This window comes from Bufo gargarizans, chromosome 3, assembly GCF_014858855.1.
Source record: "Bufo gargarizans isolate SCDJY-AF-19 chromosome 3, ASM1485885v1, whole genome shotgun sequence".
In the NCBI taxonomy this organism is placed as follows: Eukaryota; Metazoa; Chordata; class Amphibia; order Anura; family Bufonidae; genus Bufo; species Bufo gargarizans.
In genome coordinates, this window is record NC_058082.1 from 207,520,349 (window position 1) to 207,546,998 (window position 26,650).

Sequence of the window (26,650 nt, forward strand, 5' to 3'; positions counted from 1 at the left end):
TACGGAAAGTACACAGAGTGACTTCCGTTTTTTTTGCGGACCCATTGAAATGAATGGTTCTGCATATGGTTCACAAAAAAAACGGAACGGACACGGAAAGAAAATACGTTCGTGTACATGAGCTCCTAAAGAGTTGCATGACTCCGATGCGACAACAAGCTGCAGACAAATCACAAACAGTTTTGGTCATACAGCTAGCATGCAACTTGATGTTGTGTGACCGAAAGCAGTTTTCTGTGTTTCTGTGTCTGAGCCAGCAACAGCCTGCTGATTATATCAAGACCTCCTTCCTGCTGTGATATCTACCAGTAGATTACAAGCTACTATTTGACCATTACTGGCGGACAATGTATTCCGGGCCCTTTACTCTTAATAGGATAACTGTGACTACTCGTGTGTCCATAGACAGCTATGATCAGACACCTCTGGTCAAAGAACCCCACTGTGTCATAAGCACCTTGTGCAAAAGCTCTTGTTGCCCAACAGTTTTTTGATTGATGGTCTGTTTGGCTGTAGAGAGGCTATAGTGTTCATGATATTTTGTACTAATCAGATCTTGTTGATTCAACAAGGTGCTGATAGCATTCTTTAGAAATGTTGGCCCATATTGATAGGATAGCATCTTGCAGTTGATGGAGATTTGAGGGATGCACATCCAGGGCACGAAGCTCCCGTTCCACCACATCCCAAAGATGCTCTATTGGGTTGAGATCTGGTGACTGTGGGGGCCATTTTAGTACAGTGAACTCATTGTCATGTTCAAGAAACCAATTTGAAATGATTCAAGCTTTGTGACATGGTGCATTATCCTGCTGGAAGTAGCCATCAGAGGATGGGTACATGGTGGTCATGAAGGGATGGACATGGTCAGAAACAATGCTCAGGTAGCCCGTGGCATTTAAACGATGGCCAATTGGCACTTAGGGGCCTAAAGTGTGCCCAGAAAACATCCCCCACACCATTACACCACCACCACCAGCCTGCACAGTGGTAACAAGGCATGATGGATACACGTTCTCATTCTGTTTACGCCAAATTCAGACTCTACCATTTGAATGTCTCAACAGAAATAGAGACTCATCAGACCAGGCAACATTTTTCCAGTCTTCAACAGTCCAATTTTGGTGAGCTCGTGCAAATTGTAGCCTCTTTTTCCTATTTGTAGTGGAGATGAGTGGTACCCGGTGGGGTCTTTTGCTGTTGTAGCCCACCTTTCTTTCCCATTCTGATATTCAGTTTGGAGTTCAGGAGATTGTCTTGACCAGGACCACAACCCTACATGCATTGAAGCAACTGCCATGTGATTGGTTGACTAGATAATCGCATTAATGAGAAATAGAACAGGTGTTCCTAATAATTCTTTAGGTGAGTGCATATATATACAGACGTGGACAAAATTGTTGGTACCCTTTGGTCAATGAAAGAAAAAGTCACAATGGTCACAGAAATAACTTTAATCTGACAAAAGTAATAATAAATTAAAATTCTATAAATGTTAACCAATGAAAGTCAGACATTGTTTTTCAACCATGCTTCAACAGAATTATGTAAAAAAATAAACTCATGAAACAGGCATGGACAAAAATGATGGTACCCCTAGAAAACACAGAACATAATGTGACCAAAGGGACATGTTAATTCAAGGTGTGTCCACTAATTAGCATCACAGGTGTCTACAACCTTGTAATCAGCCATTGGGCCTATATATATGGCTCCAGGTAATCACTGTGTTGTTTGGTGATATGGTGTGTACCACACTCGACATGGACCAGAGGAAGCAAAGGAAAGAGCTGTCTCAAGAGATCAGAAAGAAAATTATAGACAAGCATGTTAAAGGTAAAGGCTATAAGACCATCTCCAAGCAACTAGATGTTCCTGTGAGTACAGTTGCACATATTATTCATAAGTTTAAGATCCATGGGACTGTAGCCAACCTCCCTGGACGTGGCCGCAGGAGGAAAATTGATGACAAATCTAAGAGACGGATAATCCGAATGGTAACAAAAGAGCCTAGAAAGACTTCTAAAGAGATTCAAGGTGAACTTCATGCTCAAGGAACATCAGTGTCAGATCGCACCATCCGTCGTTGTTTGAGCCAAAGTGGACTACATGGGAGACGACCAAGGAGGACACCATTGTTGAAAACGAATCATAAAAAAGCAAGACTGGAATATGCCAAACTACATGTTGACAAGCCACAAAGCTTCTGGGAGAATGTCCTGTGGACAGATGAGACAAAAATCGAAGTTTTTGCCAAGGCACATCAGCTGTATGTTCACAGACGAAAAAATGAAGCATATCAAGAAAAGAACACTGTCCCTACTGTGAAACATGGAGGAGGCTCTGTTATGTTCTGGGGCTGCTTTGCTGCGTCTGGCACAGGGTGTCTTGAATCTGTGCAGGGTACAATGAAATCTCAAGACTATCAAGGAATTCTAGAGAGAAATGTACTAGCCAGTGTCAGAAAGCTTGGTCTCAGTCGCAGGTCATGGGTCTTGCAACAGGACAATGACCCAAAACACACCGCTAAAAACACCCAAGAATGGCTAAGAGGAAAAAATTGGACTATTCTAAAGTGGCCTTCTATGAGCCCTGACCTCAATCCTATTGAGCATCTTTGGAAGGAGCTGAAACATGCAGTCTGGAAAAGGCACCCTTCAAACCGGACACAACTGGAGCAGTTTGCTCATGAGGAGTGGGCCAAAATACCTGCTGAGAGGTGCAGATGTCTCATTGACAGTTACAGGAAGCGTTTGATTGCAGTGATTGCCTCAAAAGGTTGCGCAACAAAATATTAAGTTAGGGGTACCATCATTTTTGTCCATGCCTGTTTCATGAGTTTATTTTTTTACATAATTCTGTTGAAGCATGGTTGAAAAACAATGTCTGACTTTCATTGGTTAACATTTATAGAATTTTAATTTATTATTACTTTTGTCAGATTAAAGTTATTTCTGTGACCATTGTGACTTTTTCTTTCATTGACCAAAGGGTACCAACAATTTTGTCCACGTCTGTATATATTATATGGTACAATTTAATTATTTACTTAAAAAATTAGGTAACCCAAATTCTGGAAAATCAGGCTCTCTTATAAACACTAATAGCGGGTTTACACAGCCCGATAGTCGGGCAGATTATCGGAGATTAGCGTTTTTACGAATGTGCAGCAAACCCTCCAGATGAATGAGCGAAATGCTAATTTATTGGGTGAAACGGTCATTCGTGCAGGCACCTAAATTATAATTTCTGGGCAGCAGAGCGAGCTGTCTAAACAGTAATCTGCTGTCCAGAAACAATGCAGCTGTATTAGGACAAGCGATCGCTATAGCATTCACCTCTACATATTGTGGAGGTGATTGCTGCATGTAAATACAGAGCTTCGCCCCCACTGAAAGAGCAGCCGACTGTCAGGAAGGAACGCTTTCTTGCAAATAATCGGCAGCTCCTCGGCACGTGTAAATCCATCTTAAAGCTAGTTATAAATACACATAATGGGAGGGTATTCATATCGTGATCAAGTTTTTTAAAAAAAACATAACTTTTTAACTTTTCTGTCCACATAGCCATAAAACGGCTTTTTCTGTGGGACAAGTTCTAATTTTAAATAGCACCATTTAAAAGGAACCTGTCACCGGGATTTTGTGTATAGAGCTGAGGACATGGGCTGCTAGATGGCCGCTAGCACATCCGCAATACCCAGTCCCCATAGCTCTGTGTGCTTTTATTGCGTCAAAAAACTATTTGATACATATGCAAATTAACCTGAGATGAGTCCTGTCCCTGACTCCTCTCACGTACAGGACACATCTCAGGTTAATTTGCATATGTATCAAATAGTTTTTTTTTTTACACAATAAAAGCACACAGAGCTATGGGGACTGGGTATTGCAGATGTGCTAGCGGCCATCTAGCAACCCATGTCCTCAGCTCTATACACAAAATCCAGGTGACAGGTTCCCTTTAATTCACCATATCACATATTGCAAAACAGGGGAAAACCATGTTTATGCAGTGAAATAAAAAAAATTTAATAGAAAAACGCAGTTCCGTAATTTTAATATTTATTTTATTTTTAAGAATGGTTAGAATTTTTCCCCCCAATCTATGGGAATTTGTTGCACTGTCCATTAAGCCCTGCTTCAAGCAGGCCTTAACAGACAGTTTGCTATGGCAGGCCTGAGAGCCTTCACAAGGCCCTAGGCTGCATTGGCAACTAATCAGAGCCCCACAAGATCGTCAGGTTCAGCTGATAAATTAATGTGTATGGGGAGCTCCCAAAACTCTGTTCCAATAGATAATGAATCATTTTCATTTTGCCCAATCCTTGTGTTCTCCTCTGTGATAAGCTGCCTCCAGAAGAGTTTGCAAGCAGCTTTCTCCCCTCTCCCAAGTGGCATAACTAGAAAAGACTGGGCCCCACAGCAAATTTTTGAACGGACACCCCCCAGAAACTTCTTCGCAACTGCCGACTTCCATGCAACCCCCACTTTTGTGGCTAGTCAAGATCGCTCTTTCAGATGAGGCCCGGCAGTCGCTCTGTCTGTTTCCTACATGTACCGTATATACTGTATGTCATGTCACTGTGTATACTGTCACTGTATATAATGTCATTGTATAATACTGTTGAGGGGGGCCTGACAAAAAAAATAAATCTTTTAGTCCTTCTCCTGGGTGGGCCCCTTCTGAGTTCGGGCCCCAAAGCAACCTCTTCCCCTGCTACTCCCCTGCCTCCTTCCATTAATACACATACATGTTGGGCTGATCTGAACGTGCATATGAGGGATGCAACAGAGATAGTCGTTAGCCGAACTATACTTAGGGCTCTTTCACACGAGCGGATGCCGTGCGTGGAATCCACTGCGTGAAAGAGAGCCAAGCCCCGTTCCGGACAGCAGAGACATGGAGCAGTAACATGACTGATAATACTCCGTGCCTCTCGGTGATCTTTTTACTACAAAATGACAGTGACAACTTTATCTCACTGTCATTTCGTAGTAAAGAGGACACAGAGAGGCACGGAGCATTATCAGTCATGTTACTGCTCCGTGTCTCTGCTGTCCGGAGCGGGCCTTGGCTGTCTTTCACGCAGTGGATTCCACGCACGGCATCCGCTCGCGTGAAAGTGCCCTTAATGAATGTGTCGAACAGTCGATGTTCACAAATGCAAAGTCGGGTGAGGTTTTCGGCTAGGGTTATACTGTGAGACTGGTCACGGCCAGGATCGCAGAGTAGTGGTGATCCCATAGAAATAGCAATTTGTGCTGTGATCCCATAAAATTCTATTGGATCACAGCCATTCTACAATCCTGTCGTCTAAGCAGTGTTGCCATGTAGCCATCGCCCTAAAAGGGTTGTTCTAGCTCACTATTTCCACGGCGAGATGGGACTAAGTGCTGACCCCCGGTGGTTGGGATAACAGAAACAGCTAAGCGGGCTGACGTTCTGCTGTTTCCATAAGTCCCATTGTAGTGAATGGGAGCTATTCAAACAGCGTACTAGAACAAGCTATGCCGTTTGTGCAGCTCCCATTCACTACAATGGGACTTACAGAATCATCTGTTTCCATCAGCCCAGCCACCTATAGACAGTGCTTAGTCCTATCTTGCCATGGAAACACCGAGTTGGAACAGTCCCTTTATGGACCCTAGCGTGTATAAGTCAAAGTGTAGACCACTGAACATGTTTAAAGGCATTATAAAAAATAAATAAATAAAAAAATACATAAAGATCTAATAAATGAAGGATTCATTTTGCCAATTTTACAAAGGAAGACCTGGGTGTGTCAATTTAATATGTGAACACATTAAGAAATAAGTGTTTTTCTTCTTACCACAAGAGATTCAATCACTCAGAAAACCACAAAAAGCTATTTTTTAAACTAGAGGTTACAGACAGAGCAGCAACGCCTATTACTTTTACCTTAAGGAGGAAATATCTGTTATACAGAAATCTAAATATATATATATTGGGCCGGGTACCGTGGAGGTCACTGTTAAAGGGGCCGGGCACCGTGGAGGTCACTGTTAAAGGGGCCGGGCACCGTGGGGGTCACTGTTAAAGGGGCCGGGCACCGTGGGGGTCACTGTTAAAGGGGCCGGACAGCGTGGAGGTCACTGTTAAAGGGGCGGACAGCGTGGAGGTCACTGTTAAAGGGGCGGACAGCGTGGAGGTCACTGTTAAAGGGGCAGACACTGTGGAGGTCACTGTTAAAGAGGCAGACACTGTGGAGGTCACTGTTAAAGAGGCAGACACTGTGGAGGTCACTGTTAAAGGGGCAGACACTGTGGAGGTCACTGTTAATGGGGTGGGCTGCTGTGAAGGTTTTAAAAAGGCTGGGCACTGTGGGGGGGGGGGGGGTCACTGTTAAGGGGTGGGGGTGGGGCTGTGGAGTTCACTGTTATAGTGGATATGGACGATATCTTTTAACGACACACACAAACATTAAGTGAAATAGATTAAATATACCCGTGCAAAGCCGGGTCCTTCTGCCAGTATTAAAATATATATTGGAATCTTCCATGTCATTATTACACTGCTTGTGCCAACTATAAAATATATATAATTGATGGATGTATTCATGGAAGGGAATACAAATTCTCTTTAGAATGGCAACATTTTTCTTGTTTACATGGAATGTATCATCAGAATAGGACATATTATTTAAATCCTTTTTATAAAAAATTTTGTGTTTACCTTATTTTCCCCCCCCCAAAAATGTAATTGAGTCGTATAGGCCGAATACTAATGAGCACTTCCAGCATGAGGGCACCCTGTGACCTGCCGACGGCAAAAGGAAGAAGAGCGCTGGAGGTGAGGAGCAGTGGCGTCCAGAGCAGGAGAGGTAAGTGGATTTTTTATTTTATGTTATTTGAGGCATAGGGGCTGAATGCTGGGGCTGACCTATGGCATGAGGGCTAAATAAAAGGCTGGGGATGGATTAAATTAGGCTGGGGGCTCATATATGAGGCATGGGGAGGCTGATATGAGGTATGGGGGTCTCATCTCAGGTCTGAATGGGGGTCTTATTTATATTAGGGTTGTTATCTGAGGTCTGAACGGGGGTCTTATTTATATTGGGGTTGTTATCTGAGGTCTGATCTGGAGTCATTCACATTGGAGGTCTTATTAGAGTCTTATTAACATTGGGGGTCTGATCTGAGGTCTGATTGAGGGTCTTTTTAACATTAGGGGTCTAATCTGATTGGGGCTATGAGCTGAGGTCTGATTAACATTGGTGGTCTGTTTGAGGCTGTGAGCTGAGGTCTAATGATGAATATTTTTTTCTTATTGTCCCCCTGTAAAACCTGCGTCATATGGGCCGGGTGAGTCTTATAGGGCGAAAAATACAGTATTACCTTTTAGGGGATTTTATTCTCTTGTACTGCTGGATTGAGGCGAATAGGGATAGCAGGGGGTGCATGTGGGTGTTTTGACTCTCACTGGATGGCGACTATTGAGGAAAAGAAGAACTGGGCATGCTGGGTTTCAACATGCCCATTTCTTTGCCATCATCGGTGATAAACTGCCTGACGAGAACAAATGCACACTTACAGTAGCTGAGCATACGTGTTTATGGGAAAAGGGATTGGGAGCAATATCTGTCGGCCGAACTAGTGTTTGACTGACAACTATCTAAAGGGCCTTTTACATGGGCCGAGAATCATCCAGATAATCGGTAACAAGTTTTCATAGGAACGCTCGATAGCGACTATCTGGTGGTGTAAAGTTTCCACCGTAAATGTATAATTTGTGTAGGCACCTAAACATGCTCTGCTTCCCGACAATCACTTGCAAAATTGGCCAGTGTAAAGGGGTCTTAAGAGGTTTGGCTATTTGAACACAATAGAGATAAATACTCTGTATGCAGCTCCCGTTACTCACTGATGTCTGCAGAGTAGGCTATAGTCCATCACCGAAGACGGTGGCAATCTGTAACAGTTCTCTGTCATAGACTCTCATACATCTCAGCTGCCTTAATGCGCACACACACACCATGATTAACTTTCTATACAGGTAATACAGGAAGGGTCTATCTCCAATATGGCTGCCCCTGGAAAGTTTTTTAACAGTAAATACTGCAGCTTCACATTTGAAAAACTAAAGGTTTTGTTCAACTATTATGGTGTAAAAAGTCAGGAATTATGGCACTTTTCTCAAGTCTCAAGAAAGGGGTGGAGCTTAGATTGAGGGGCAAGACTTTGCTCGTCCCGCCGGATTTACTATAACTTACGCTAGAAACTGGCGCCAGTTATGCCTGAAGCCTACGCCAGTCCCTTCCTAGGGCTTCAATTTCTGGTGCATGGACTGCCACGGGCATCTGCCACTTAATATATTAGGTGCATCTTAGGGTGGGTTCATATCACATTTTATGCCTCCATTAGAAGTATATGTTAGAAAAAAAGGATACAAAAATGCAGTCCACAACGTTCTTGTATCCGGCATAGTCCAGTAAAAAAACACGTATACATTTTTTATTTTTTTTTAACAATGAAACTCAATGGTGAACAAATGCCACTGTATGGCATCAGTGATGTGAACCCAGCCTTACTCCGGCAAGCACGGATCAGGACTAGTGTATGGAAACACCAACCTTGACAAATGTCCCTCAATATTTCTCCTCTAAAAATATGAATTTAATCCTAGTGTATAAAACCAAAATTATATACTGACCTCAACATCTCCAGACTTTAATAAGAGGTCTCTGAGGCAGTTGTAGTACTCGCTTGCAAATACATGATCTTCAGTGTAAACTACATTGAGCCTTAGTGAGCCAAGATCCTCAGGCTTGCCTGATTTTCCATTATCCCTGGGCTGAAGCAAGTACCTGGCAAAAATTCAAGAGGTATATATTATAGTGCATACGTAATAATAAATAATAAGTCTTTTTAAAGGGGACTTAGCAAATTATGGCATCTCGCTAGGATAAGCCATAACTTACTAATCAGAGAGGGTTTGAAAGCTTGTACCCAGATAATCAATGAAAATCAAAGAGGTTCTCTGGGCTTTTTCATATTGATAGCCTAGCCTCAGGACAGGTCATCAATATCAGATTGGCGGGGGTCCGACACTTGGCACCCCTGCCAATCAGCTGTTTGAGGAGACGGTGCGCACTGTGCACACGAGCCGTCTCCCTTCCTATCCGCTGCTGCTGTCCCATAGACATAGTTGTCTCGTCTCCTCAAACAGCTGATCAGCGGGGGTGCCGGCTGTTGGACCCCTGATGATCTAATATTGATGAGTTTGATGACCTATCCTAAAGATAGGTCAGCAAAATCAAAAAGCCTGGACAACTTCTTAAAGGGCCAAAGGCAGTTTCACAATTCCTCTACATGGTGCAGAATTTGACTGTACTGTTAATACCAGACACAGGGCCACGGCAGAGCTCGACTGGGACCTTAGTGATCTACAGAAAACTGCACCCTTTCTTTCTAGTGATCAGTGGGGATCCTTGTGGTCAGTAAAGCTGGCAATACACAAGTCACTTGAACCTGGAGTTCACCATGATCCTTTGTACTTGAAGGACGTGTACTGCTCTTATTGTACTAAGTATAGACATACAGCTGAGGAGTCACGTTTATGGTGGGGTCACCAAAAACCATCCCAAATGTAAGATCAGCATACCATACCATATCCTAAACTAGTGATGGTTAACCTCTGGCACTCCAGCTGTGGTGAAACTATGACTCCCAGCATGCTCCATTCATTTCTATGGAGTTCTGAGAACAGCCAAGCAATTGTGCATCTTGGGAGTTGTAGTTTTACCACAGCTGGAGCGCCGGAGGTTAGCCATCACAGTCCTATACCATCAATTCTAGCACACAAAAAATGAATGCACACTGCTACCAAGATTCCTGCTTTTTTGTGAGCTGCAGTTTCATTCAGACATATTCAATGTCAGTCAAATACAATTATAGTACTATATCTGAAGCGTAAGCCATCATGAATGGTTACACCCAATGACCGTCTATGACACAGAGACAATAACATACAGTAGTCTGCAGACATTATTTACTGGTTGGTCTAGGTTTAGGAAACTGCTTTATACCCCATAAAGAGGTTTATTCACAGTAATATAGAGTGTCCGGCTCCCAGGGAACAGGAATGTTGGCGTCTCACATTGATCTGTCCTCTAGGACTGCACAAGCATGGACATGTGAGAAACAGCCGAGTTAATGAAAAATCAAGATATTGGATATACTAAGCATGCCCGGGAGGTAAGGCACATAACTACTGGAAAAGATAGACAGAGAGAGCCATCACCTGGGTGAATTGTGCGCTGCTTCACACCAACAGATCCAGACATGTATACACACTATCAAATGAGGCCCCTTTACACTGAACAATTAAGGCTACATTCACAGTCGCATCATGGACGGATCCGTTCAGATAATACAACCGTCTGCATCAGTTCAGAACCGATCCGTTTGTATTATCTTTTAATAGCCAAGACGGATCCATCTTGAACACCATGGAAAGTCAATGGAGGACAGATCCATTTTTTTATTGTGCCAGATTGTGTCAGAGAAAACGGATCCGTCCGCATTGACTTACATCGTGTGTCAAGACGGATCTGTTTGGCTCAGTTTCATCATACGGACACCAAACGCTGCCTACACAATAAAACATGTCATTTTCAGCAGCAGCATCCACTGATGATCTAATATGTACTGGATGCAGCTATACCCACATGTCATGAATGAATTCGGCCCACTGGATTAGTCTTAAAAATCTTAAAACAAATGAAATAGCGCTATAAAATATATACCATGCATCGTAGCAGCTGGATTGTCGAAGGACCTTGAGTGGAATTTTAAGCTCTCCAAGAAACTCATCTCCAAACTTTAGATTACTAGCATTCCATAGGTCAACCCTGCAAAGGATATCACAAGTTATATGAAGAGAGTGTAATACTGGCATAAGATCAGATACTAAATGCAAGATTTGATCCTAAGACAATAGAATACATTTCAACCCCCCAAAAAAGGAACAGAGAAACTGCCTCTTCATGTGCAGTGCATACAAATTGTGTGACTAAATCTCACAGTCTGAGCCCTGGCTGGAGTCCAGTCTTTGACATCACCCCTTGCAGATAGGTTTCCTCAGCTGCTAGCTCAGTCATAGAGAGGGGAGGCACTATTATCGAGGTTCAATGACTAAATGATGGTCGTTTTCAATCATTTATAGGATTATGAATGTTGTAAAAATGCAGTACTGCGATTTATGACAGGAAAAAATTATACAAATGTCAGCATATGAGTTGGTTGACACATGGCGAGTCCACTGCGGATTTTCTGAAGTGAAACGGGATTAAAACAAAAAAAAAAAATCTGGACTAAAAAAAGTTTTTTTTACTGCGGGGTCTCACTTCCACCTAATTTGCAGTTTACTGTCTGTTGTCAGGCAAAATTCTTCCTGGTAACAGAGACTCAGAAGACAGCTGAGAGGAAGTGTGTGTGTGGGGGGTCAGAGCTAGCTGAGCTCCTAAGCTTATACACAGCTTCTGAATATCACAGGACTCTCCAGCCTTTCTGTAAGTGTGATTTATCCCTCCTTTTCTGTTCTTTGAGCTACAGAGCTCAAAAGAAACATAGTGGAAACTAATTGAAAGGATGTAACAGTAGTACAGTGCTTCTGAGTGAAATGCATCTAGCTGTACAGCTGAAACAGGGACTCATATAGCTGAAAGAGACATAAGGGAAGCCCAAACATAACTGTTCCTTCATAGTTATGATTGTATAAAGAAGCACAGCCATTATGCAAACTTTTTTTGAAAACTCAGGTACACTTTAAAGGGAACCTGTCACCGGGATTTTGTGTATAGAGCTGAGGACATGGGTTGCTAGATGGCCGCTAGCACATCTGCAATACCCAGTCCCCATATCTCTGTGTGCTTTTATTGTGTAAAAAAATCGATTTGATACATATGCAAATTTCCCTGAGATGAGTCCTGTGTGTGAGATGAGTCAGGGACAGGACTTATCTCAGGTTAATTTGCATATGTATCAAATCGATTTTTTTGACACAATAAAAGCACACAGAGCTATGGGGACTGGGTATTGCAGATGTGCTAGCGGCCATCTAGCAACCCATGTCCTCAGCTCTATACACAAAATCCCGGTGACAGGTTCCCTTTAAGTCTTCAATCATCAAAAAAAAAGAAATCCCTTCATAAAAATAAAAAAAAGCCAGGCACAATGTAGATAGGTCTTCAACCCAGCCTAGTGCAACTATATTTTCTTGCAGATGTGTCACTTGGGGGAAGGAACGGCTCTAAGAATACTTCCTGCTTAGAGATGTGGCTGTCACTTTAAGAACCCACTCAGACTTGGCTCTGAAGGGTAGGGTGAAAAAAGTAAGCAGAACATAAACGCTGGAGAATACATTTCACTCATACAGCACATCCTCATCCCATTATGCACTTAGATTTTGGTCTTTTCCCACCTTATCTCCATCTTGTCTACATCATCCTCTTCTATTTCAAAATGGGATTTCTTGTTGTAACTACTGGGCTTTGTCACCTGAATGAAAAGGAAAAGGAAAAAAATTTATAAAATGACACAAAACGTTACATTTTTCCATCTGATTTGTATTATCTATATCATATTAAATGATCAGTAATTTCTCTGTACTACGAAGCTGTGTACCACCAGATGCTTCACTGTAGAAGAGAACAGCACCGTCATACAGTGTCCAGTGGCGCATGGGACAATTTTTCCTGAGGCATATAGACACAGGGGGGATTTATCAAACTGGTGCCCATAGCAACCAATCAGGCTCCACCTTTCATTTTTCACAGCTCCTTAGGAAAATGAAAGGTGGGCTCTGACTGGCTTCTATGGGCAACTATGCCAGTTCTACTTTACACCAGTTTGAGGATTCTCCCCCATAGAGTATACCGCCAATGTTTCATTATGTTTGGCCAATATGTCACACAAGATGATGAGATGTAACCAAAATGCTTTTGCTGGAAGATTAGAAATGATTGCTTTTACATATATTGCACGATGCATTTTCATAGGTGGAAATACAGCATATGTCAAAACCAACACTTTATACATAACATAGGTCACTGACAGTCTACTGAAGGAAAGGGGAGCACTTCATGAATTATCACGATGTTACTCTACTTTGCAAAGATGCTAACCAACTTCTGACACACCTTAGAGTAGGACCGCAACAAGGTTTTCTAGTGAAGGATGTAAAAACCTAACCACAGTTGATATTCTCGTTTTACATGGGTGTGGTAGGTGTGGACCAAAATCCTACTCATGTTTTTGCAGAACTATTATAAAGGGTGTTAAATCTCAAAGTGCAGAATTTTAGTGTGTTATTAACAATAAATAGAAATAGCAGGTGAATAAGACAATCAACAGGGAAAATGAAGCACTACATGACACATAATGAAACCAATGGCATACATCCAGTCTCAAGACGATCCTGCAAATTGGTCTGTGAAAGGACTTATGAAAGCACCACCCCCAAGGTGGGTGTTTCTGTACATTGCACGTGTTCCTAGGTGGTGCAAAGGGTGGAGCTTAAATGTCATTTTTTATTTTTTAAATATTGTAAGTATGAAATTGGTACCCATGCTGTGACAGATCATCCAGAGAAAAAAAATATATTTTTGGTATTAGTTCATGGTTCTAGTGAACAGAGGGAGTCCAAGCAGATTACTTCCTTCTATTAACTTATGCGCTCTAGTAAGACATATGGAAAGGAGTTGTCCAATGAGAACTACCACTAAGTCACACTGTGGGACTGAAGTGGTGAGCTCCTCTTGTGCTGTGCACTACAAGGTACAGCAAGCAGCAGAATCTGATTGCCTGCTACAGGTCACTGCGATTTCATGAAATTTTTATTAATGTTGACCATATTTATACAAAAACTGTTAAATCATGTGAAAACAGTTCACACAATTTTCAAATGGTATGTCTCTTCAAAATGCAATACATAGTCCACTATTTGGAGACCCAGACCTTCCCCTCTGATATTTATGTATATTTCCCCTACAAGTAAAAAGACTAACCTTCTCTACCAGCCAACAAGCATCAAACAGGTTCAAAATCAATATATAAAAGAGCAATTAAAAAGGTTACCCAAGAATATAATATTAATAGCCTAGGATAGGTCATCAACATTTCATCAATGGGGGTTCCACTTCTGACACGCCATGATCAGCTGAATGGAGAGGCTCCCCCCGCTGATCAGTGATGGTAGAGGAAGGTGGATCCCACGGAAACCTCAATATCAGGTGCTGTCTAGAAAGGACAACCTCTTTATAAGGCCTCATGCACACGACCGGTCCGCAAAAAAATGGTTGACGTCCGTATGCATTCCGTATTTTGTGGAACGGAACAGCTGGCCCCTAATAGAACAGTCCTATCCTTGTCCGTAATGTGGACAATAATAGGGCATGTTCTATTTCTTTGCGGAACAGAAATACGGAAACAGAATGCACGCAGAGTAAATTCGTTTTTTTGTGTGGACCCATTAAAATAAATGGTTCCGCATACTGTCCGCAAAAAAAAAAAACTGGCACGGAAAGAAAATACGTTTGTGTGCATGAGCCCTAAAGGTGAACCACTGTGATGTAACATACATTTTTTGGCTTGTCTATCTCCTATCTTTTTTTCTTGCCAGTTACATGGTTATATCCGACAACATTTTCCTTCTCCCTCATGGCCAGTGTATTAGAACATACAGTAAGAAGAACTGGGCCCTGGTACAACAAATGTATAATATATAAATACTCTTTTTAAAAATATTCTGGTTACATAGTAACGTAATTAGCAACCTTGAAAGGAGATTCAACCTGTTATCCTGCAGTGCAGATTTACAGGAAAGCAAAAAATCCCCTATGAGGTAGTCCCAATTACCTCATATTAGGGGGAAAAAATTCCCGCACCAAATATGGAATTCATCTCCAGCAATCTGGTACATATAACCGTTAAAGTAAATGGTAAAAATCCCCTATAAAATCAGAAAGCAGAAGTGTAAAGGAATTAACGGCAAGGGAAAAATAAAAGGTGAATGGAGGAAGACCTTCAGGGACACTGTGCAGCAGCCTATCCCAGGGGATAAACATGAAGCCGCTCCAGACACCTCTGCCCATGTCTGCTGAGTTCAGCTTGGCACATTCAGAGTTTCGCATTTCAAGAGCTGACAGTTGGCAGGACACATGTGAGAGCTTCCAAACATCTGAGCATATGAGATTTCATCCTATCACCACGCCCACATAAATACCAACCTCAAAATAAAACACTTCATCAAACTGCGGGTTGATCGTCTTCTTTCGAACTTTAGTTTTCTTTGACTCAGTTCTGCAAGAAGTGAAAAAAAATAAAAAATCAAAGCAAGAAACAAAAATGACTATTCATACTGACATTTGCCAGGTGGCAGCAAACCTGTATTAATAGTAATAATTAAAGAGTAACGGTCATATTTTTATTTTGTTTGCTAATGGGTAGGGAGAGGGCTAGGGAACATTTTTCTAATATACTTTATTTAGGGAAAACCTTTTATACATACTAGAAAACTTGGTCTGAAATGTCCCTTAGCAGCGATCTTTTTCAGAGCCGCTGCTAAGGGACATCCGTCTTCCTAGGAGCACAGTGCTGTTTTAGGGAGACCGGCTGTGCGGGGAGCTGGCGGGCGTCTGGCTGCACTGCTCCCTCATATAGTGGGGCTAATAAAGTGATAACTAGTGCACTAGGGCATGCTGGATTCCTTCTCTACCTACAAATTTCTTACCGCTAAGGATGTGAACAAGCCTTGAATCCGTGCAGTGACCTGTTTGATGATTCCAAAACCTGGTGCTGGATTGCATTTTTTTTATACAAGGTATAAAATCCAGCCCCTAGCCATGCAGTCTGTGACCAGTGGCGTAACTAGAACTGACTGGCCCCACAGCAAAGCTTTGAACAGGCACCCCCCAACAACTTCTTCACAACCCCCACTCCGGTGGCTAATCAAGACCAGTCTCCGACTAGGCCCGGCAGCTGCTCTGGTTTCCTACAGTGTCTCTGTATATAATGTCATTGTATAAGGGAGCATTCACACAACCGTGTTTTTCTTCCGCGTTCGTTCCGCAATTCTTGCGGACAATGCACGGACACATTCATATCTATGTGTCTGCAAAAATTGCGGAATGCCTTTTAATTGTCATCCATGTGCTGTCCGTTCTGTGTGTCCGCTCCTTTTATTTTAGAACATGTCCTATACTTGGCCGCAAATTGCGGTCCGTGGCCATATAGAAAGTCAATAGGTCCATAGAAAAACGGATAGCACACGGAAATGCATCTGTATGTCATCCGTTTTTTGCGGACCCCTGGACTGAAAACATTCTAGGAAACCCCATTTCAGTCCCATTTCAGTTTTTGCAGTCTGTGGAAAACGGATGACACACGGAAGCACCACGTCCGTATTATACGGACTTACGGAACAGAAACTGAAAGATAACTGAAGACATACGGAACACACGGATCCGTGATTTGCGGACCGCAAAACCAACACGGTCGTGTGAATGCTCCCTAATACTGTTGAGGGGGGCCTGACAAAATCTTTTAATCCTCATCCTGGGTGGGTCCCTTCTAAATTCAGGCCCCATAGCTACGCTCCTGTTTGTGAAGGAATTGGTCATTCTACAGGGCACAATGAATGGTCCTGTAATAGGATGCCACCGTTGTAACAACTCAGTTCATGAAATTTCTTCCTTCCTAGATATTCCACAATTAACTGTGAGTGCTAGTATTGCAAAGTGGAACATTTAGGAACCACAGCAACTGCGTGCAAGCCTTACATCACCAAGCATTGGATGGAGTGGTGTAAAGTGCACCAGTGCTGGACTCTGGAGCAATGGAAACGTGTTCTGTGGAGCGACCAATCACACTTCTCTATCTCGCAGTCAGATGGATGAGTCTGGGTTTGGTGAATGACAGGATAATGTTACCTTCTACAGATTTTTTTAATTCCAGCACTTAAACCCATAAAATAAGCCACTTCCTGGTCCAAAAAGAACCAAACTGGCTTTATTGCCCAAAGCACGAGAAATGTCACTATTGTTGCAAAATTACTAATTGATGTTGAAATGTATCAAAGGGGTTGTCTCACTTCAACAAATGGCATTTATCATGTAGAGGAAGTTAATACAAGGAACTTACTACTGTGTTGCGATTGTCCATATTGCCTCCTTAGCTGGCTTGATTCATTTTTCCATCACATTATACACTGCTCGTTTCCATGGGTTATGACCACCCTTTAATCCAGCAGTAGTGGTCGTGCTTGCACACTATAGGAAAAAGTGCCGGCCTCTCTGGTGGCTCCTGTTCTGGCTACCTCGTATCCAGGTGCTGGTTTAAAAACTGTAGAATATTTTTTGTGGGACAACCCCTTTAAGTCATATCTTACCCCCAGTGACAAGTTTCACCAACAACACAGGTCTCTGTACTCCCCGAATGGATATTCTGCGCAAGCACTGAATAGTGAATGAACATCTGGTGCCCTATGGAAGCTGCGGCTGAGGTGTATAACTGTTTACATATCCTATTGAGGACCCAGGGACCTTCTGCTGTGTGGTGGGGGTAATGTACAGTATGATGGGTCACACAAGAAATTGATTAGGACCTTTTGAAAGATATTTGTAAAAATTGGCCAAACCCATTACATTTCTGTGAGGCTTCTGGAAACAGTCAAGTACGGTATTGCATGATCTAAAAGTCACACAATCTACCAATTATACATATTTATCATTCCAAGTATCACTGTGAGCTGCCACAATTTTTTTTTAAGGAAAACAAAGTGGTTACTACATGCAAAAGAACTGCAACCTCCAGTAAGACTTACCTTGTTGGCCCCAGTAAAGTTACTGTTGCATAAGGATCGCACTGTCCATTCACAATGGGTAAGCCTCTGCATTCTAACACGCTGAAAAAAAGAGGCCTAAATCATATCATAATATCTAAAGCAGGTACCTAAACCAAGAAGCAAAGAATAAATCAAATATATATTTAAGGAAATCTGACATCAAAAAGGATTCGGGCAGTTTTTACCTCCTAGTTCCTGAAGTGTGTAGTACCTGTTGAAAAACTTATACTAATCTGCTCCCCGACACTCCGGCTCAGGTTGGCGATCTATCAGGCCCCAAGTCTGTTTACTTTGGGTTGGGGTCTAGACTTCTCCGTCGGGTCATGTGCCACTAGGCATCACATTAATGCTGAGGCCATTTATTGGCTGAACTGGTGAATATGACTCCGTCCTCACACCAGCCAGAAGTAAACAGACCGGGGCCCAGAAGATCGCCAGGAGCCAAGGTGCCGCAATGCAGCCAACGGTGAGCAGCTAAATATGAGTTTTTTTTAACAGGTCCCACAGACTGGGGGCAAGGTAAAACAGATGTTACCCTAGAAAACCCCTTTAAAGTATTAATAATAAGAAGGATTAAAATAAAATTTTGGAAATTAGAATGAAAATGTAATCTGAAGAAATTTTAAGAAGGTAAGACCTGCCAGCTGAGGCAGAAGCTCTTCCGATCCTTTATTGCTACCCATAGGACCCTAGTCACATATAAAATGTGTATTATACATGTACATACACAGTTTTGATAATAGGCCATTGGTTGCTGTAGTTTCAATGTACAGTACATTGCTACGTCAAGCCAAATCATTCATTAAAGCCTAATTTTTATTTACAGCAGTGCAGTGACTCAAAAGACGTTCTTCATGCGCACACAGCTGAATATTTGCATAAATATATAAAATTAATCAAATTACGTTCCTGCTCCAAGCTGATCCCTTGAAAGGCACGTCGCAAAGAACAGCACATACATTTGTTTTAATACTGATATAAGTATATTATTATTACTACACTATTCTACAACATGCTGTTCTCCTAAAAGCATATTGAGGCTTATGTATTCTGTTCATTCTATAAATGACAAATTAGAGGGAGAGATCATCACAAAGGAGAAATGGAATTGGATATTATCAATACAATAGTTACCATGGTTTTCACACAGGGAAAGATATGCAGCAAGTACGCAATGAAATTCACAACATATTTGAGATCTGACCATTCATTTTACTCTTTGTAATGCCAATGGTCAAATACAATGTAAAAACATCCCAGTGGCACCCAGCCATCAGCAGCAAGCCCTAAAATCTGCAACTTGTGCACAGAAATGCCACTTTGTTAAAGTAAAAATATTTTTACTGTGTTAGCCAATACATAGAAAATATATAAAAATGACACTCCTTAGTAGTTGATAACTTTTAATGGCTAATTGGCCTATACTAACGATATCACAATCTGAATCTGACCAATAATTAAAAATATTCCATGAACGCTTCAGTCATGGAATCCATCAATTTAACACTACTACTGTTTTTTTTTTTTTTGCCCTATAAGACACAACTAGGTTTTAGAGAAGGAAAATAAGATCAGACCACCAATCAGACCCCAATGTTAATCAAACCTCAGCTCAGTCCCAATCAGACCCCCAATGTTAATAAGACCCCAGCTCAGACCCAAATGTTTATAAGACCCCCAATCACAACCCCAATGTTTATAAGACCCTATTCAAACCTCAGCTCAGACCCCCAATGCTCATAAGACCTCAGCTCATACCCCTAACGCTCATAAGACCCCAATCAGACCTCACATCAGACCCCAAATGTTCATAAGACACCAAGCAAACCCCCAATGTTCATAAGATTCCCAATCATACCTCAGATCAGACCCCCAATGTTTATAAGACCCCATTCAGACCTCAGATCAGACCCCAATGAGAATAATCCCCAATCAGACCTGAGATCAGATCCCAAATGTAAATAACACCCCTCATTCAGACTTCGGATCATACCCTCAATGTGAATGAACCCCAAATGTGGTCTACTTGATCATACTGTATGTACCAAATGTCCTACTGGGGGTCTCTATGTTGGTTAAACCTGTAAAAAGCTTACAATAAAATAAAAAAAGGAAGATCACCTCTACCAAAACATTTTTGTAGCCATGACCAAAACATCATTGCAGACATAAAATTATTTATAATAAAAGGGAATTTCAAATATCAGAGTCTGGAGTCTGGAAATATAAGCTCATGAAAACCTTTGATTCATGATTTATGTCCTACATCACTTACAGAATTTGCCCCTCAGACCTCTTGGATCTATCACATTCATGGACCCGTTCTTCATTAGGGGACAATAAAACTTTCACACTCCTTATCCATAACTGCTACAATTGTTTGTTTACACCTGCACTCATACTGATCTGCTTTACATCACTGGTATCATCTACCTGCTATTCCTAAGTACTTTGGTTTAAAAATATCTGAATCTTCAGATACTGTTATACCATGCCCGATAAAGACGCCTGAGTAGCTCTGTTAGGACCGAATATCCATTAGTGCGGACAAGAAACCATATTTTATTAATAATTTATCCTTGCCAGCAGAGGGATAGAGGTGGAGCATGCACCCATAATGAAGGCTCTCCCAGAAGGCTGGGCCAGGGATGGGGTGGGAGACTCCTCTCAGCTCCACCCTCTGACAAATGGGGATGAAAATGAGGCATTTGGGACCTTTGACTGACACAATTTTGGGATCTGATCAACACTGGGTTTTGTTCCACGTCCTCCTGTCCCCGGAACTAGAACGGACTCTTATCACACACTTCGTTAAGTAGTAAGAAACTTTCTGTGTTTATCTTTTTATTTTTATAACTGTTTTGTGCATGTTTATGTATGTCTCTATTTTTTTTAATCTTTTTTTTGTAACCAAGTACTGTACTTCTTTTAGTATATTAAAGCACATCTTTAATAGTTTTGCTTTGTGCCCTGAATAAGCCCAGTAAACCCCATTTTTAAGTGTATGAGTGCGGTTTGCATTACCGTTTATTTGCTATAACTGTGGCTAGTGCTACTGTGAGCCTGCTTGCGAGTGGGGTGCTGTGGGGTTTTCTACGAGTCCCTAATTAATCGGTATATTAATTTAAATCAAAACATAATGTACATTTGTCAAGAAGCTTTAAGAAGTTAAAAAGGAGATCATGGCTTCTGGTTCCAGCGCTGGTATGTGAGGACACAGGGACACCAGCTCCTTGCATTGTAGCCCGCTACGCTACATCATCCCGTATTGACGGGAGAGTATTTCAACACCTACCGGCTCCTGAGAGTGTATGGAGTGTTATTTACTTCGGAGCAGGCAGAAATCTATCTCCTCGGGCCGAGTTATCAACATAAAGGGCCCCCCGCTCTCCAAGATTCTAATAACAATGGATATGGGGGGGACACACTAAAATAGAAAGGGAGTGCACTGATGGTTCAAATACATCAAAATTACCCAAAGAAGGCCAAAAGGCCCAAGAGAACCGCAATAATGTGCACATCCACAAATTGTAAAATAGAGCAATTTTATTGGACTACAAAGACACACAAACATGATTTAAAAATTGTATACAATACATCATATGCTGGTGAAAGTAAAACCAAGCACAGACCCAGTGCCCACCAAAGTCCACAAATAGGGACACAGTATATATAGTCCGAGACAGAATGACATACAATGTTAAACCCAAACCAAACAGGTTCACAATAAATAGATGATAATGTGGCATCAAAAAATAACATTAAATAATACCTGAAAGGAATAAAAAATTTGAGGCTCGGACTATAAGGGTGGATATGGGTCACAAAAATCACACCTATCTCTGTGGGCGCGATGTCTGTGACCCATATCAACCCTTATAGTCCGAGACTCACATTTTTTACTCCTTTCAGGTATTATTTAATGTTATTTAAACATTGGAACGGAACCCGAGTTCGGGAAATGTTTTTTTACAGTACAAATTCATTTATGAAGTTATTGCGTGAAGTCTTGCGAGACTTTGATAAGCAATAACTTCGGCTCATCGGAGCCAATACATTCTAATACTGTACGGAGCTCCTGCTCCGTAGAGTATTAGAACAAAGTTTTATGCGAATCGACTTCGGATGTTTCATCCGAAGTCGATTTGCTCCACCCTAATGGATATATGAAAACTTGCCATAGAGGTGGCAAAACAATTTGCGCCTGACATTATTGCATCCTTGTCATCGACAGTGCAAATGGCGCTGAATAAGCTGTAGGATGAGGTTGAGCTACATAAGCATAGGCCATCAGAAGTGGAACAGCGCGTGGCGTGCATGGAAGAAGATTCTGCTGAAGTCACAACCAAACTTCATGATCTGTTCCAGTTGGCTAACTGGCTAAATGATCAGGTCAACGACCTGGAGAATAGGTCTTGCCGAAGCAACTGGAGATTAGTAGGAATACCTGAATCGGTGCCGCAGAAAGATCTCTGCCACTTGTTTGAATATGAATTGCCCCGGGCCCTAGGTCTGTCGGATAGGAGGAAAGTGGAGAGCACATCTTGTGGGGCCCAAGAGAGAACTCCCTACAACGGCCTCTACAAATATAAACCAAAGGCCAAGGCAAGTAATCTGCAAGTACTTGGAATATTCAGATAAGAAAGACATAATAAGGGCTTACAGAATATGGCGGGAACTCCTACTATTTTGCTGACTACTCAGCGGAGGTCACAAGGAAGTGCAGAGCCCTTAGTGCTGTTTGCTCGGGTATGCAAAAGAAAGGGATTAGATTTCAACTTGCTTATCCTGCCATATTGAAAATCCGGCAGCAGGATGGATCATTTCGGCAGTTTGAAAACCCGAGAGAAGCAGAGGCCTATTTACTACTCCCAGAAGGAAGAGAAAGTGAGGAAGGGGGTACTGAACCACAGATGAACTCTATTGATATGTCATCTAGGCAAATGTCATGGGGCCGTATTCCTTCGGGGTTGTCATCTAAGTCTCAGAGATCGCCGAAAACACAATGCCCTCTCAATGGGAAACACCTCAAGACTGCCAGAGGAAAGTTATTTCAAGATTTAGCCTGAGGTGCAATTAGAGGAAAATATCCATGGGGTTCTAGTAAACAGAGACTTTGCATTGGAAGGTCACATGGACACTTTTCTAGGTTCCAGTTAAGGAGGTAAAATTTGTTGCTTTACTACTGAATTGGCAAGGTTCTTCTGCGAATACCAGAAAAAAGAAAGTCAAGTCTAGTTTTTTTTTCATGTCTTTTTAAGTTTTGGTTTCCTCATGTTTTCGGTTGTCACTGTGGCATGTCATGGGTACTGAGTAGCAGGGGAGTTGCTGAGCTGGGAGGTAACACCTTGCTGTTCGGCGTTTCTTGTATAGAGCCTTGCTTAGCACAAATGCTAGGTTGGGACATGGATCTTCCTGCAGAGGTAGACTATGAGAATTATCTCTTGGAACTTTAAGGGGTTGCGCTCCCCGAACAAGAGCATGAAAGTCTTGCGACACCTTAAAAGGTTGAAGGCAGATATCGTGCTCCTGCAGGAGACCCATCTTCCGAAGGAATGGAGAAGACGTGGGTTGGGGATTTCAGTTTATATAATATATATGCCCCAAACCAAGGCCAGAAAAGATTTCTAGACTCTCTGTGCCCGGAAATGCTACAAGACATGCATCCGACCAAAATAGTCGGCGTAGACTTTAATCTGAATTATGAACATGCAGGAAGACAGAAGGCATGATAGAACTAAGGGTAATCAGGATAGCATAGCAGCCTTTGTAACCATACTGCCCCTAAGAGATAGCTGGCGATTACATCATCCCCAGGGGCGGGAATTCACACATTACTCGCATTCACATAATACTTGGTCCCACATAGACTATATATTTTTGTCTCCAGCGGAGAGTATCCGACATAGCTATTGGGGATATGGTCAGGTCATATCAGACCACTCTCCTCTGCTTCTCGACCTTGAAGATCAGCACCCTAGAGGCGTAGACTTTATGTGGAGGTTCCCAAATGTTCTGTTGCAAGATGAGGACTTTATAAAAATAATGCAGGGATGGTGGATGGAGTATGTAGATTGTAACATGGAACATATCCACTCACCCGCACTGTTCTGATAAACCGCAAAAGCTGTCCTGAGAGGGCGCCTAATGCATATGTTTCAGCATTTTCGAGAAGGCGAGTAATGTTTTGAGAACGACATATGTGGACTTTCTCTCGGCTCAGACCCAGGTCACTAAAGAGAAATGGGTTTCGGCCCAGAAAGGCTTTAATATATGGGCCGACAGGAAGGAAAGTATAGGGAGGGCTCGACTTGAAGCTGAGTTACATAAGTTTGGACATAAATCAGGGAGACTACTGGCTTCGCTTGCGAGGGGTAGACGCCCGATGTCGCATATTAACAGTATGAGGAGGGGGGATGGGATCAAGGAGCACAGACCTAAACCTATAAATGGCATACTGAGTGATTATATAGCTAGGTTTTACCTAGATGGGGGGATGAAAGGGAGGGACGGGCATTCTTGGATGCACTGTCTTTGCCTAAGATTACCCATGAACAGCTTGCTTCTCTGAATGCCCCAATAACAGCAATGGAGATCTAGGCAACTATAAAGTTCTTTCCGTCTGGAAAGGCTCCAGGTCCAGATGGATATTCTTCTGACTTTTATAAAGCAATGAGTGCTCAGATAGTCCCAGTACTCACCACTCTATTCACTTCCATTGTGGAAGGGAACAGACTATCTGACCACATGAATACAGCCTTCATTACCTTAATACACAAGGAGGGGAAGGATCCTGAAGACCCATCTTCATATAGGCCAATGTCATCGATAAATCAGGATCTGAAAATACTTTCCAAATTACTGGCCAATAGGCTAGCAGATATTCTTCCCACGTTGGTCTCCTCTAGACAGGTTGGATTTGTTAAGGGTAGATCAGCAGTCACTAATATTCGCAAGGTACTGCTGGCGCTGTTACAAGCCTATCTGGAGAAAAACTCAGCTATTGTAACATTAGATGCCGAAAAGGCGTTTGACAATGTTAGTTGGAAATGGTTAGATCTCTGGTCTTGGACGCCAGACAAGGATACCCTATGTCCCCATTACTGTTTGATTTGACAATAGAGCCATTGGCCAGATACCTGGACTTGTCAGATATTTTTAAGGACTGGAAGGGGGGGGCTAGCACTAATTGCTAACGATATAGCATTATTCATGGCGGATCCTATTAAAGATATGGCCAAAGTGATGCACGCATTCAGGGCCTTTGGGTCCTTTACAGGACTCCGAATCAACTATACAAAAAGTGAAGTACTTTTCATGCAAAGTAAACATCATGGAAGACTAGTCATGGATGTGGAGGGAATACCGGTAGCTAGCTCTAATATTACACATCTGGGAATAAAAATAGGAAATACCTTGGAGTCGATGTATAGACTAAATTATGCTCCATTGATTGCTAAGATTCTGAGAGAACTGAAACTGTGGCATGACCTCCCACTATCATTAAAGGGGTTTTCTCATCTCAGACAATGAGGGCATATCGCTAGAATATGCCCCCATTGTCTTATAGGTGCGGGTCCCTAGCAAGAATGGAGCCCCGAAAGTGAAGGAGAGCGCACTGCGCATGCGCAGCCGCCCTCCATTCATTTCTATGGGGCCGGCCGAAAATGAACGGGAGCATGGGCCGTGCATGCGCGGCACGCTCCCATTCACTTCTATGGGAGAGGCTGGGATTAGCGATTGGTGGTGGACGGACCCTGGAAATCTGGGGTCACCCAGCAACAGCGCTCCCCGTTCCGTTCTCGATATGGGACCCACACCTATCAGAAAATGGGGGCATATCCTAGCGATATGCCCCCATTGTCCAAGATGGGAATACCCCTTTAATGGGTCGCAACCATCTACTTAAAATGATGTCCATGTCCAAATTGTTATACCCCCTACAGAATATTCCTTTACTGCTAAAGCATACAGATGTCAATAAGTTAACAAAAGCTTTTAGGGTGTTCCTTTGGCATGGACGACGTCACAGAATACAACTGCATAAGCTTATGGCTTCAAAACAGCAGTGTGGTGTAGTCTTTCCAGACATTAGAGGGTATAACTTGGCGTGCATGGCTAGACATATAGCAGATTGGAATAATGGGACCAGTTATTACTTTGCTTTGTCCTTGGAAAGAGGTTTCTGTGCTCCCTGGTCCTTAGTGGCGCTCTTACATGCTAGGTTGCAGTGCATTCCTATGTGGACCAAACAGTCTATACTTCTAAAAGATACTATAGCCACGTGGAGAATACTGAGGAGATGGTACTGGTTACCTTATAGAATATCTAAACATCTTCCAGTTCTGGAATAATCCAAAGTTCATGCATGGACATACCAATAGCCTTTTTGCAGAGTGGAAATCTAAAGGGATCACACAAGCAAGACACCTGCTTCACGACTCGGAACCCAGATGGCTCTATGGTGAAGAGCTGATAGCTAAATTTGCTTAACGCCCCTTCCAGACTATCCAACTTGCCCAGGTTAAAGCAAGCTATTACATCGAACCTAGTAGTAGTATACAAAGAAGTGAACCAAAACACCCTAGATAGAATTATGGAACTGGGAGGGGATAAGGTGTCAGTCTCTTCTGTTTATTATATACACATCCAGATAGACCTGACCGTATAACAAACTGTCCTAAATGTGGCAACAGTTATACAGACCTTTATCATGGGCTCTGGACATTTCCAAAGAGCAAGCAGCTCTGGGAAGGAGTGGCGAGGATGGTCAGAGAGATATGGG

At 42.3% G+C, this 26,650-nt stretch overlaps 1 protein-coding gene across 1 annotated transcript in view; it reads right to left on the minus strand.

Moving 5' to 3' along the window:
- RASA3 (RAS p21 protein activator 3) overlaps nt 1-26,650 on the minus strand; it is a 228,394-nt gene that overhangs the window by 42,203 nt on the left and 159,541 nt on the right. Inside the window, exons 6-10 of the mRNA XM_044286304.1 lie at nt 17,845-17,925; nt 15,251-15,323; nt 12,445-12,521; nt 10,769-10,873; nt 8,674-8,827 (exon numbers count right to left, since the gene is read on the minus strand). Of these exons, the coding sequence (XP_044142239.1) occupies nt 8,674-8,827; nt 10,769-10,873; nt 12,445-12,521; nt 15,251-15,323; nt 17,845-17,925 (490 nt within the window). The remainder of the gene's footprint in view (nt 1-8,673; nt 8,828-10,768; nt 10,874-12,444; nt 12,522-15,250; nt 15,324-17,844; nt 17,926-26,650) is intronic.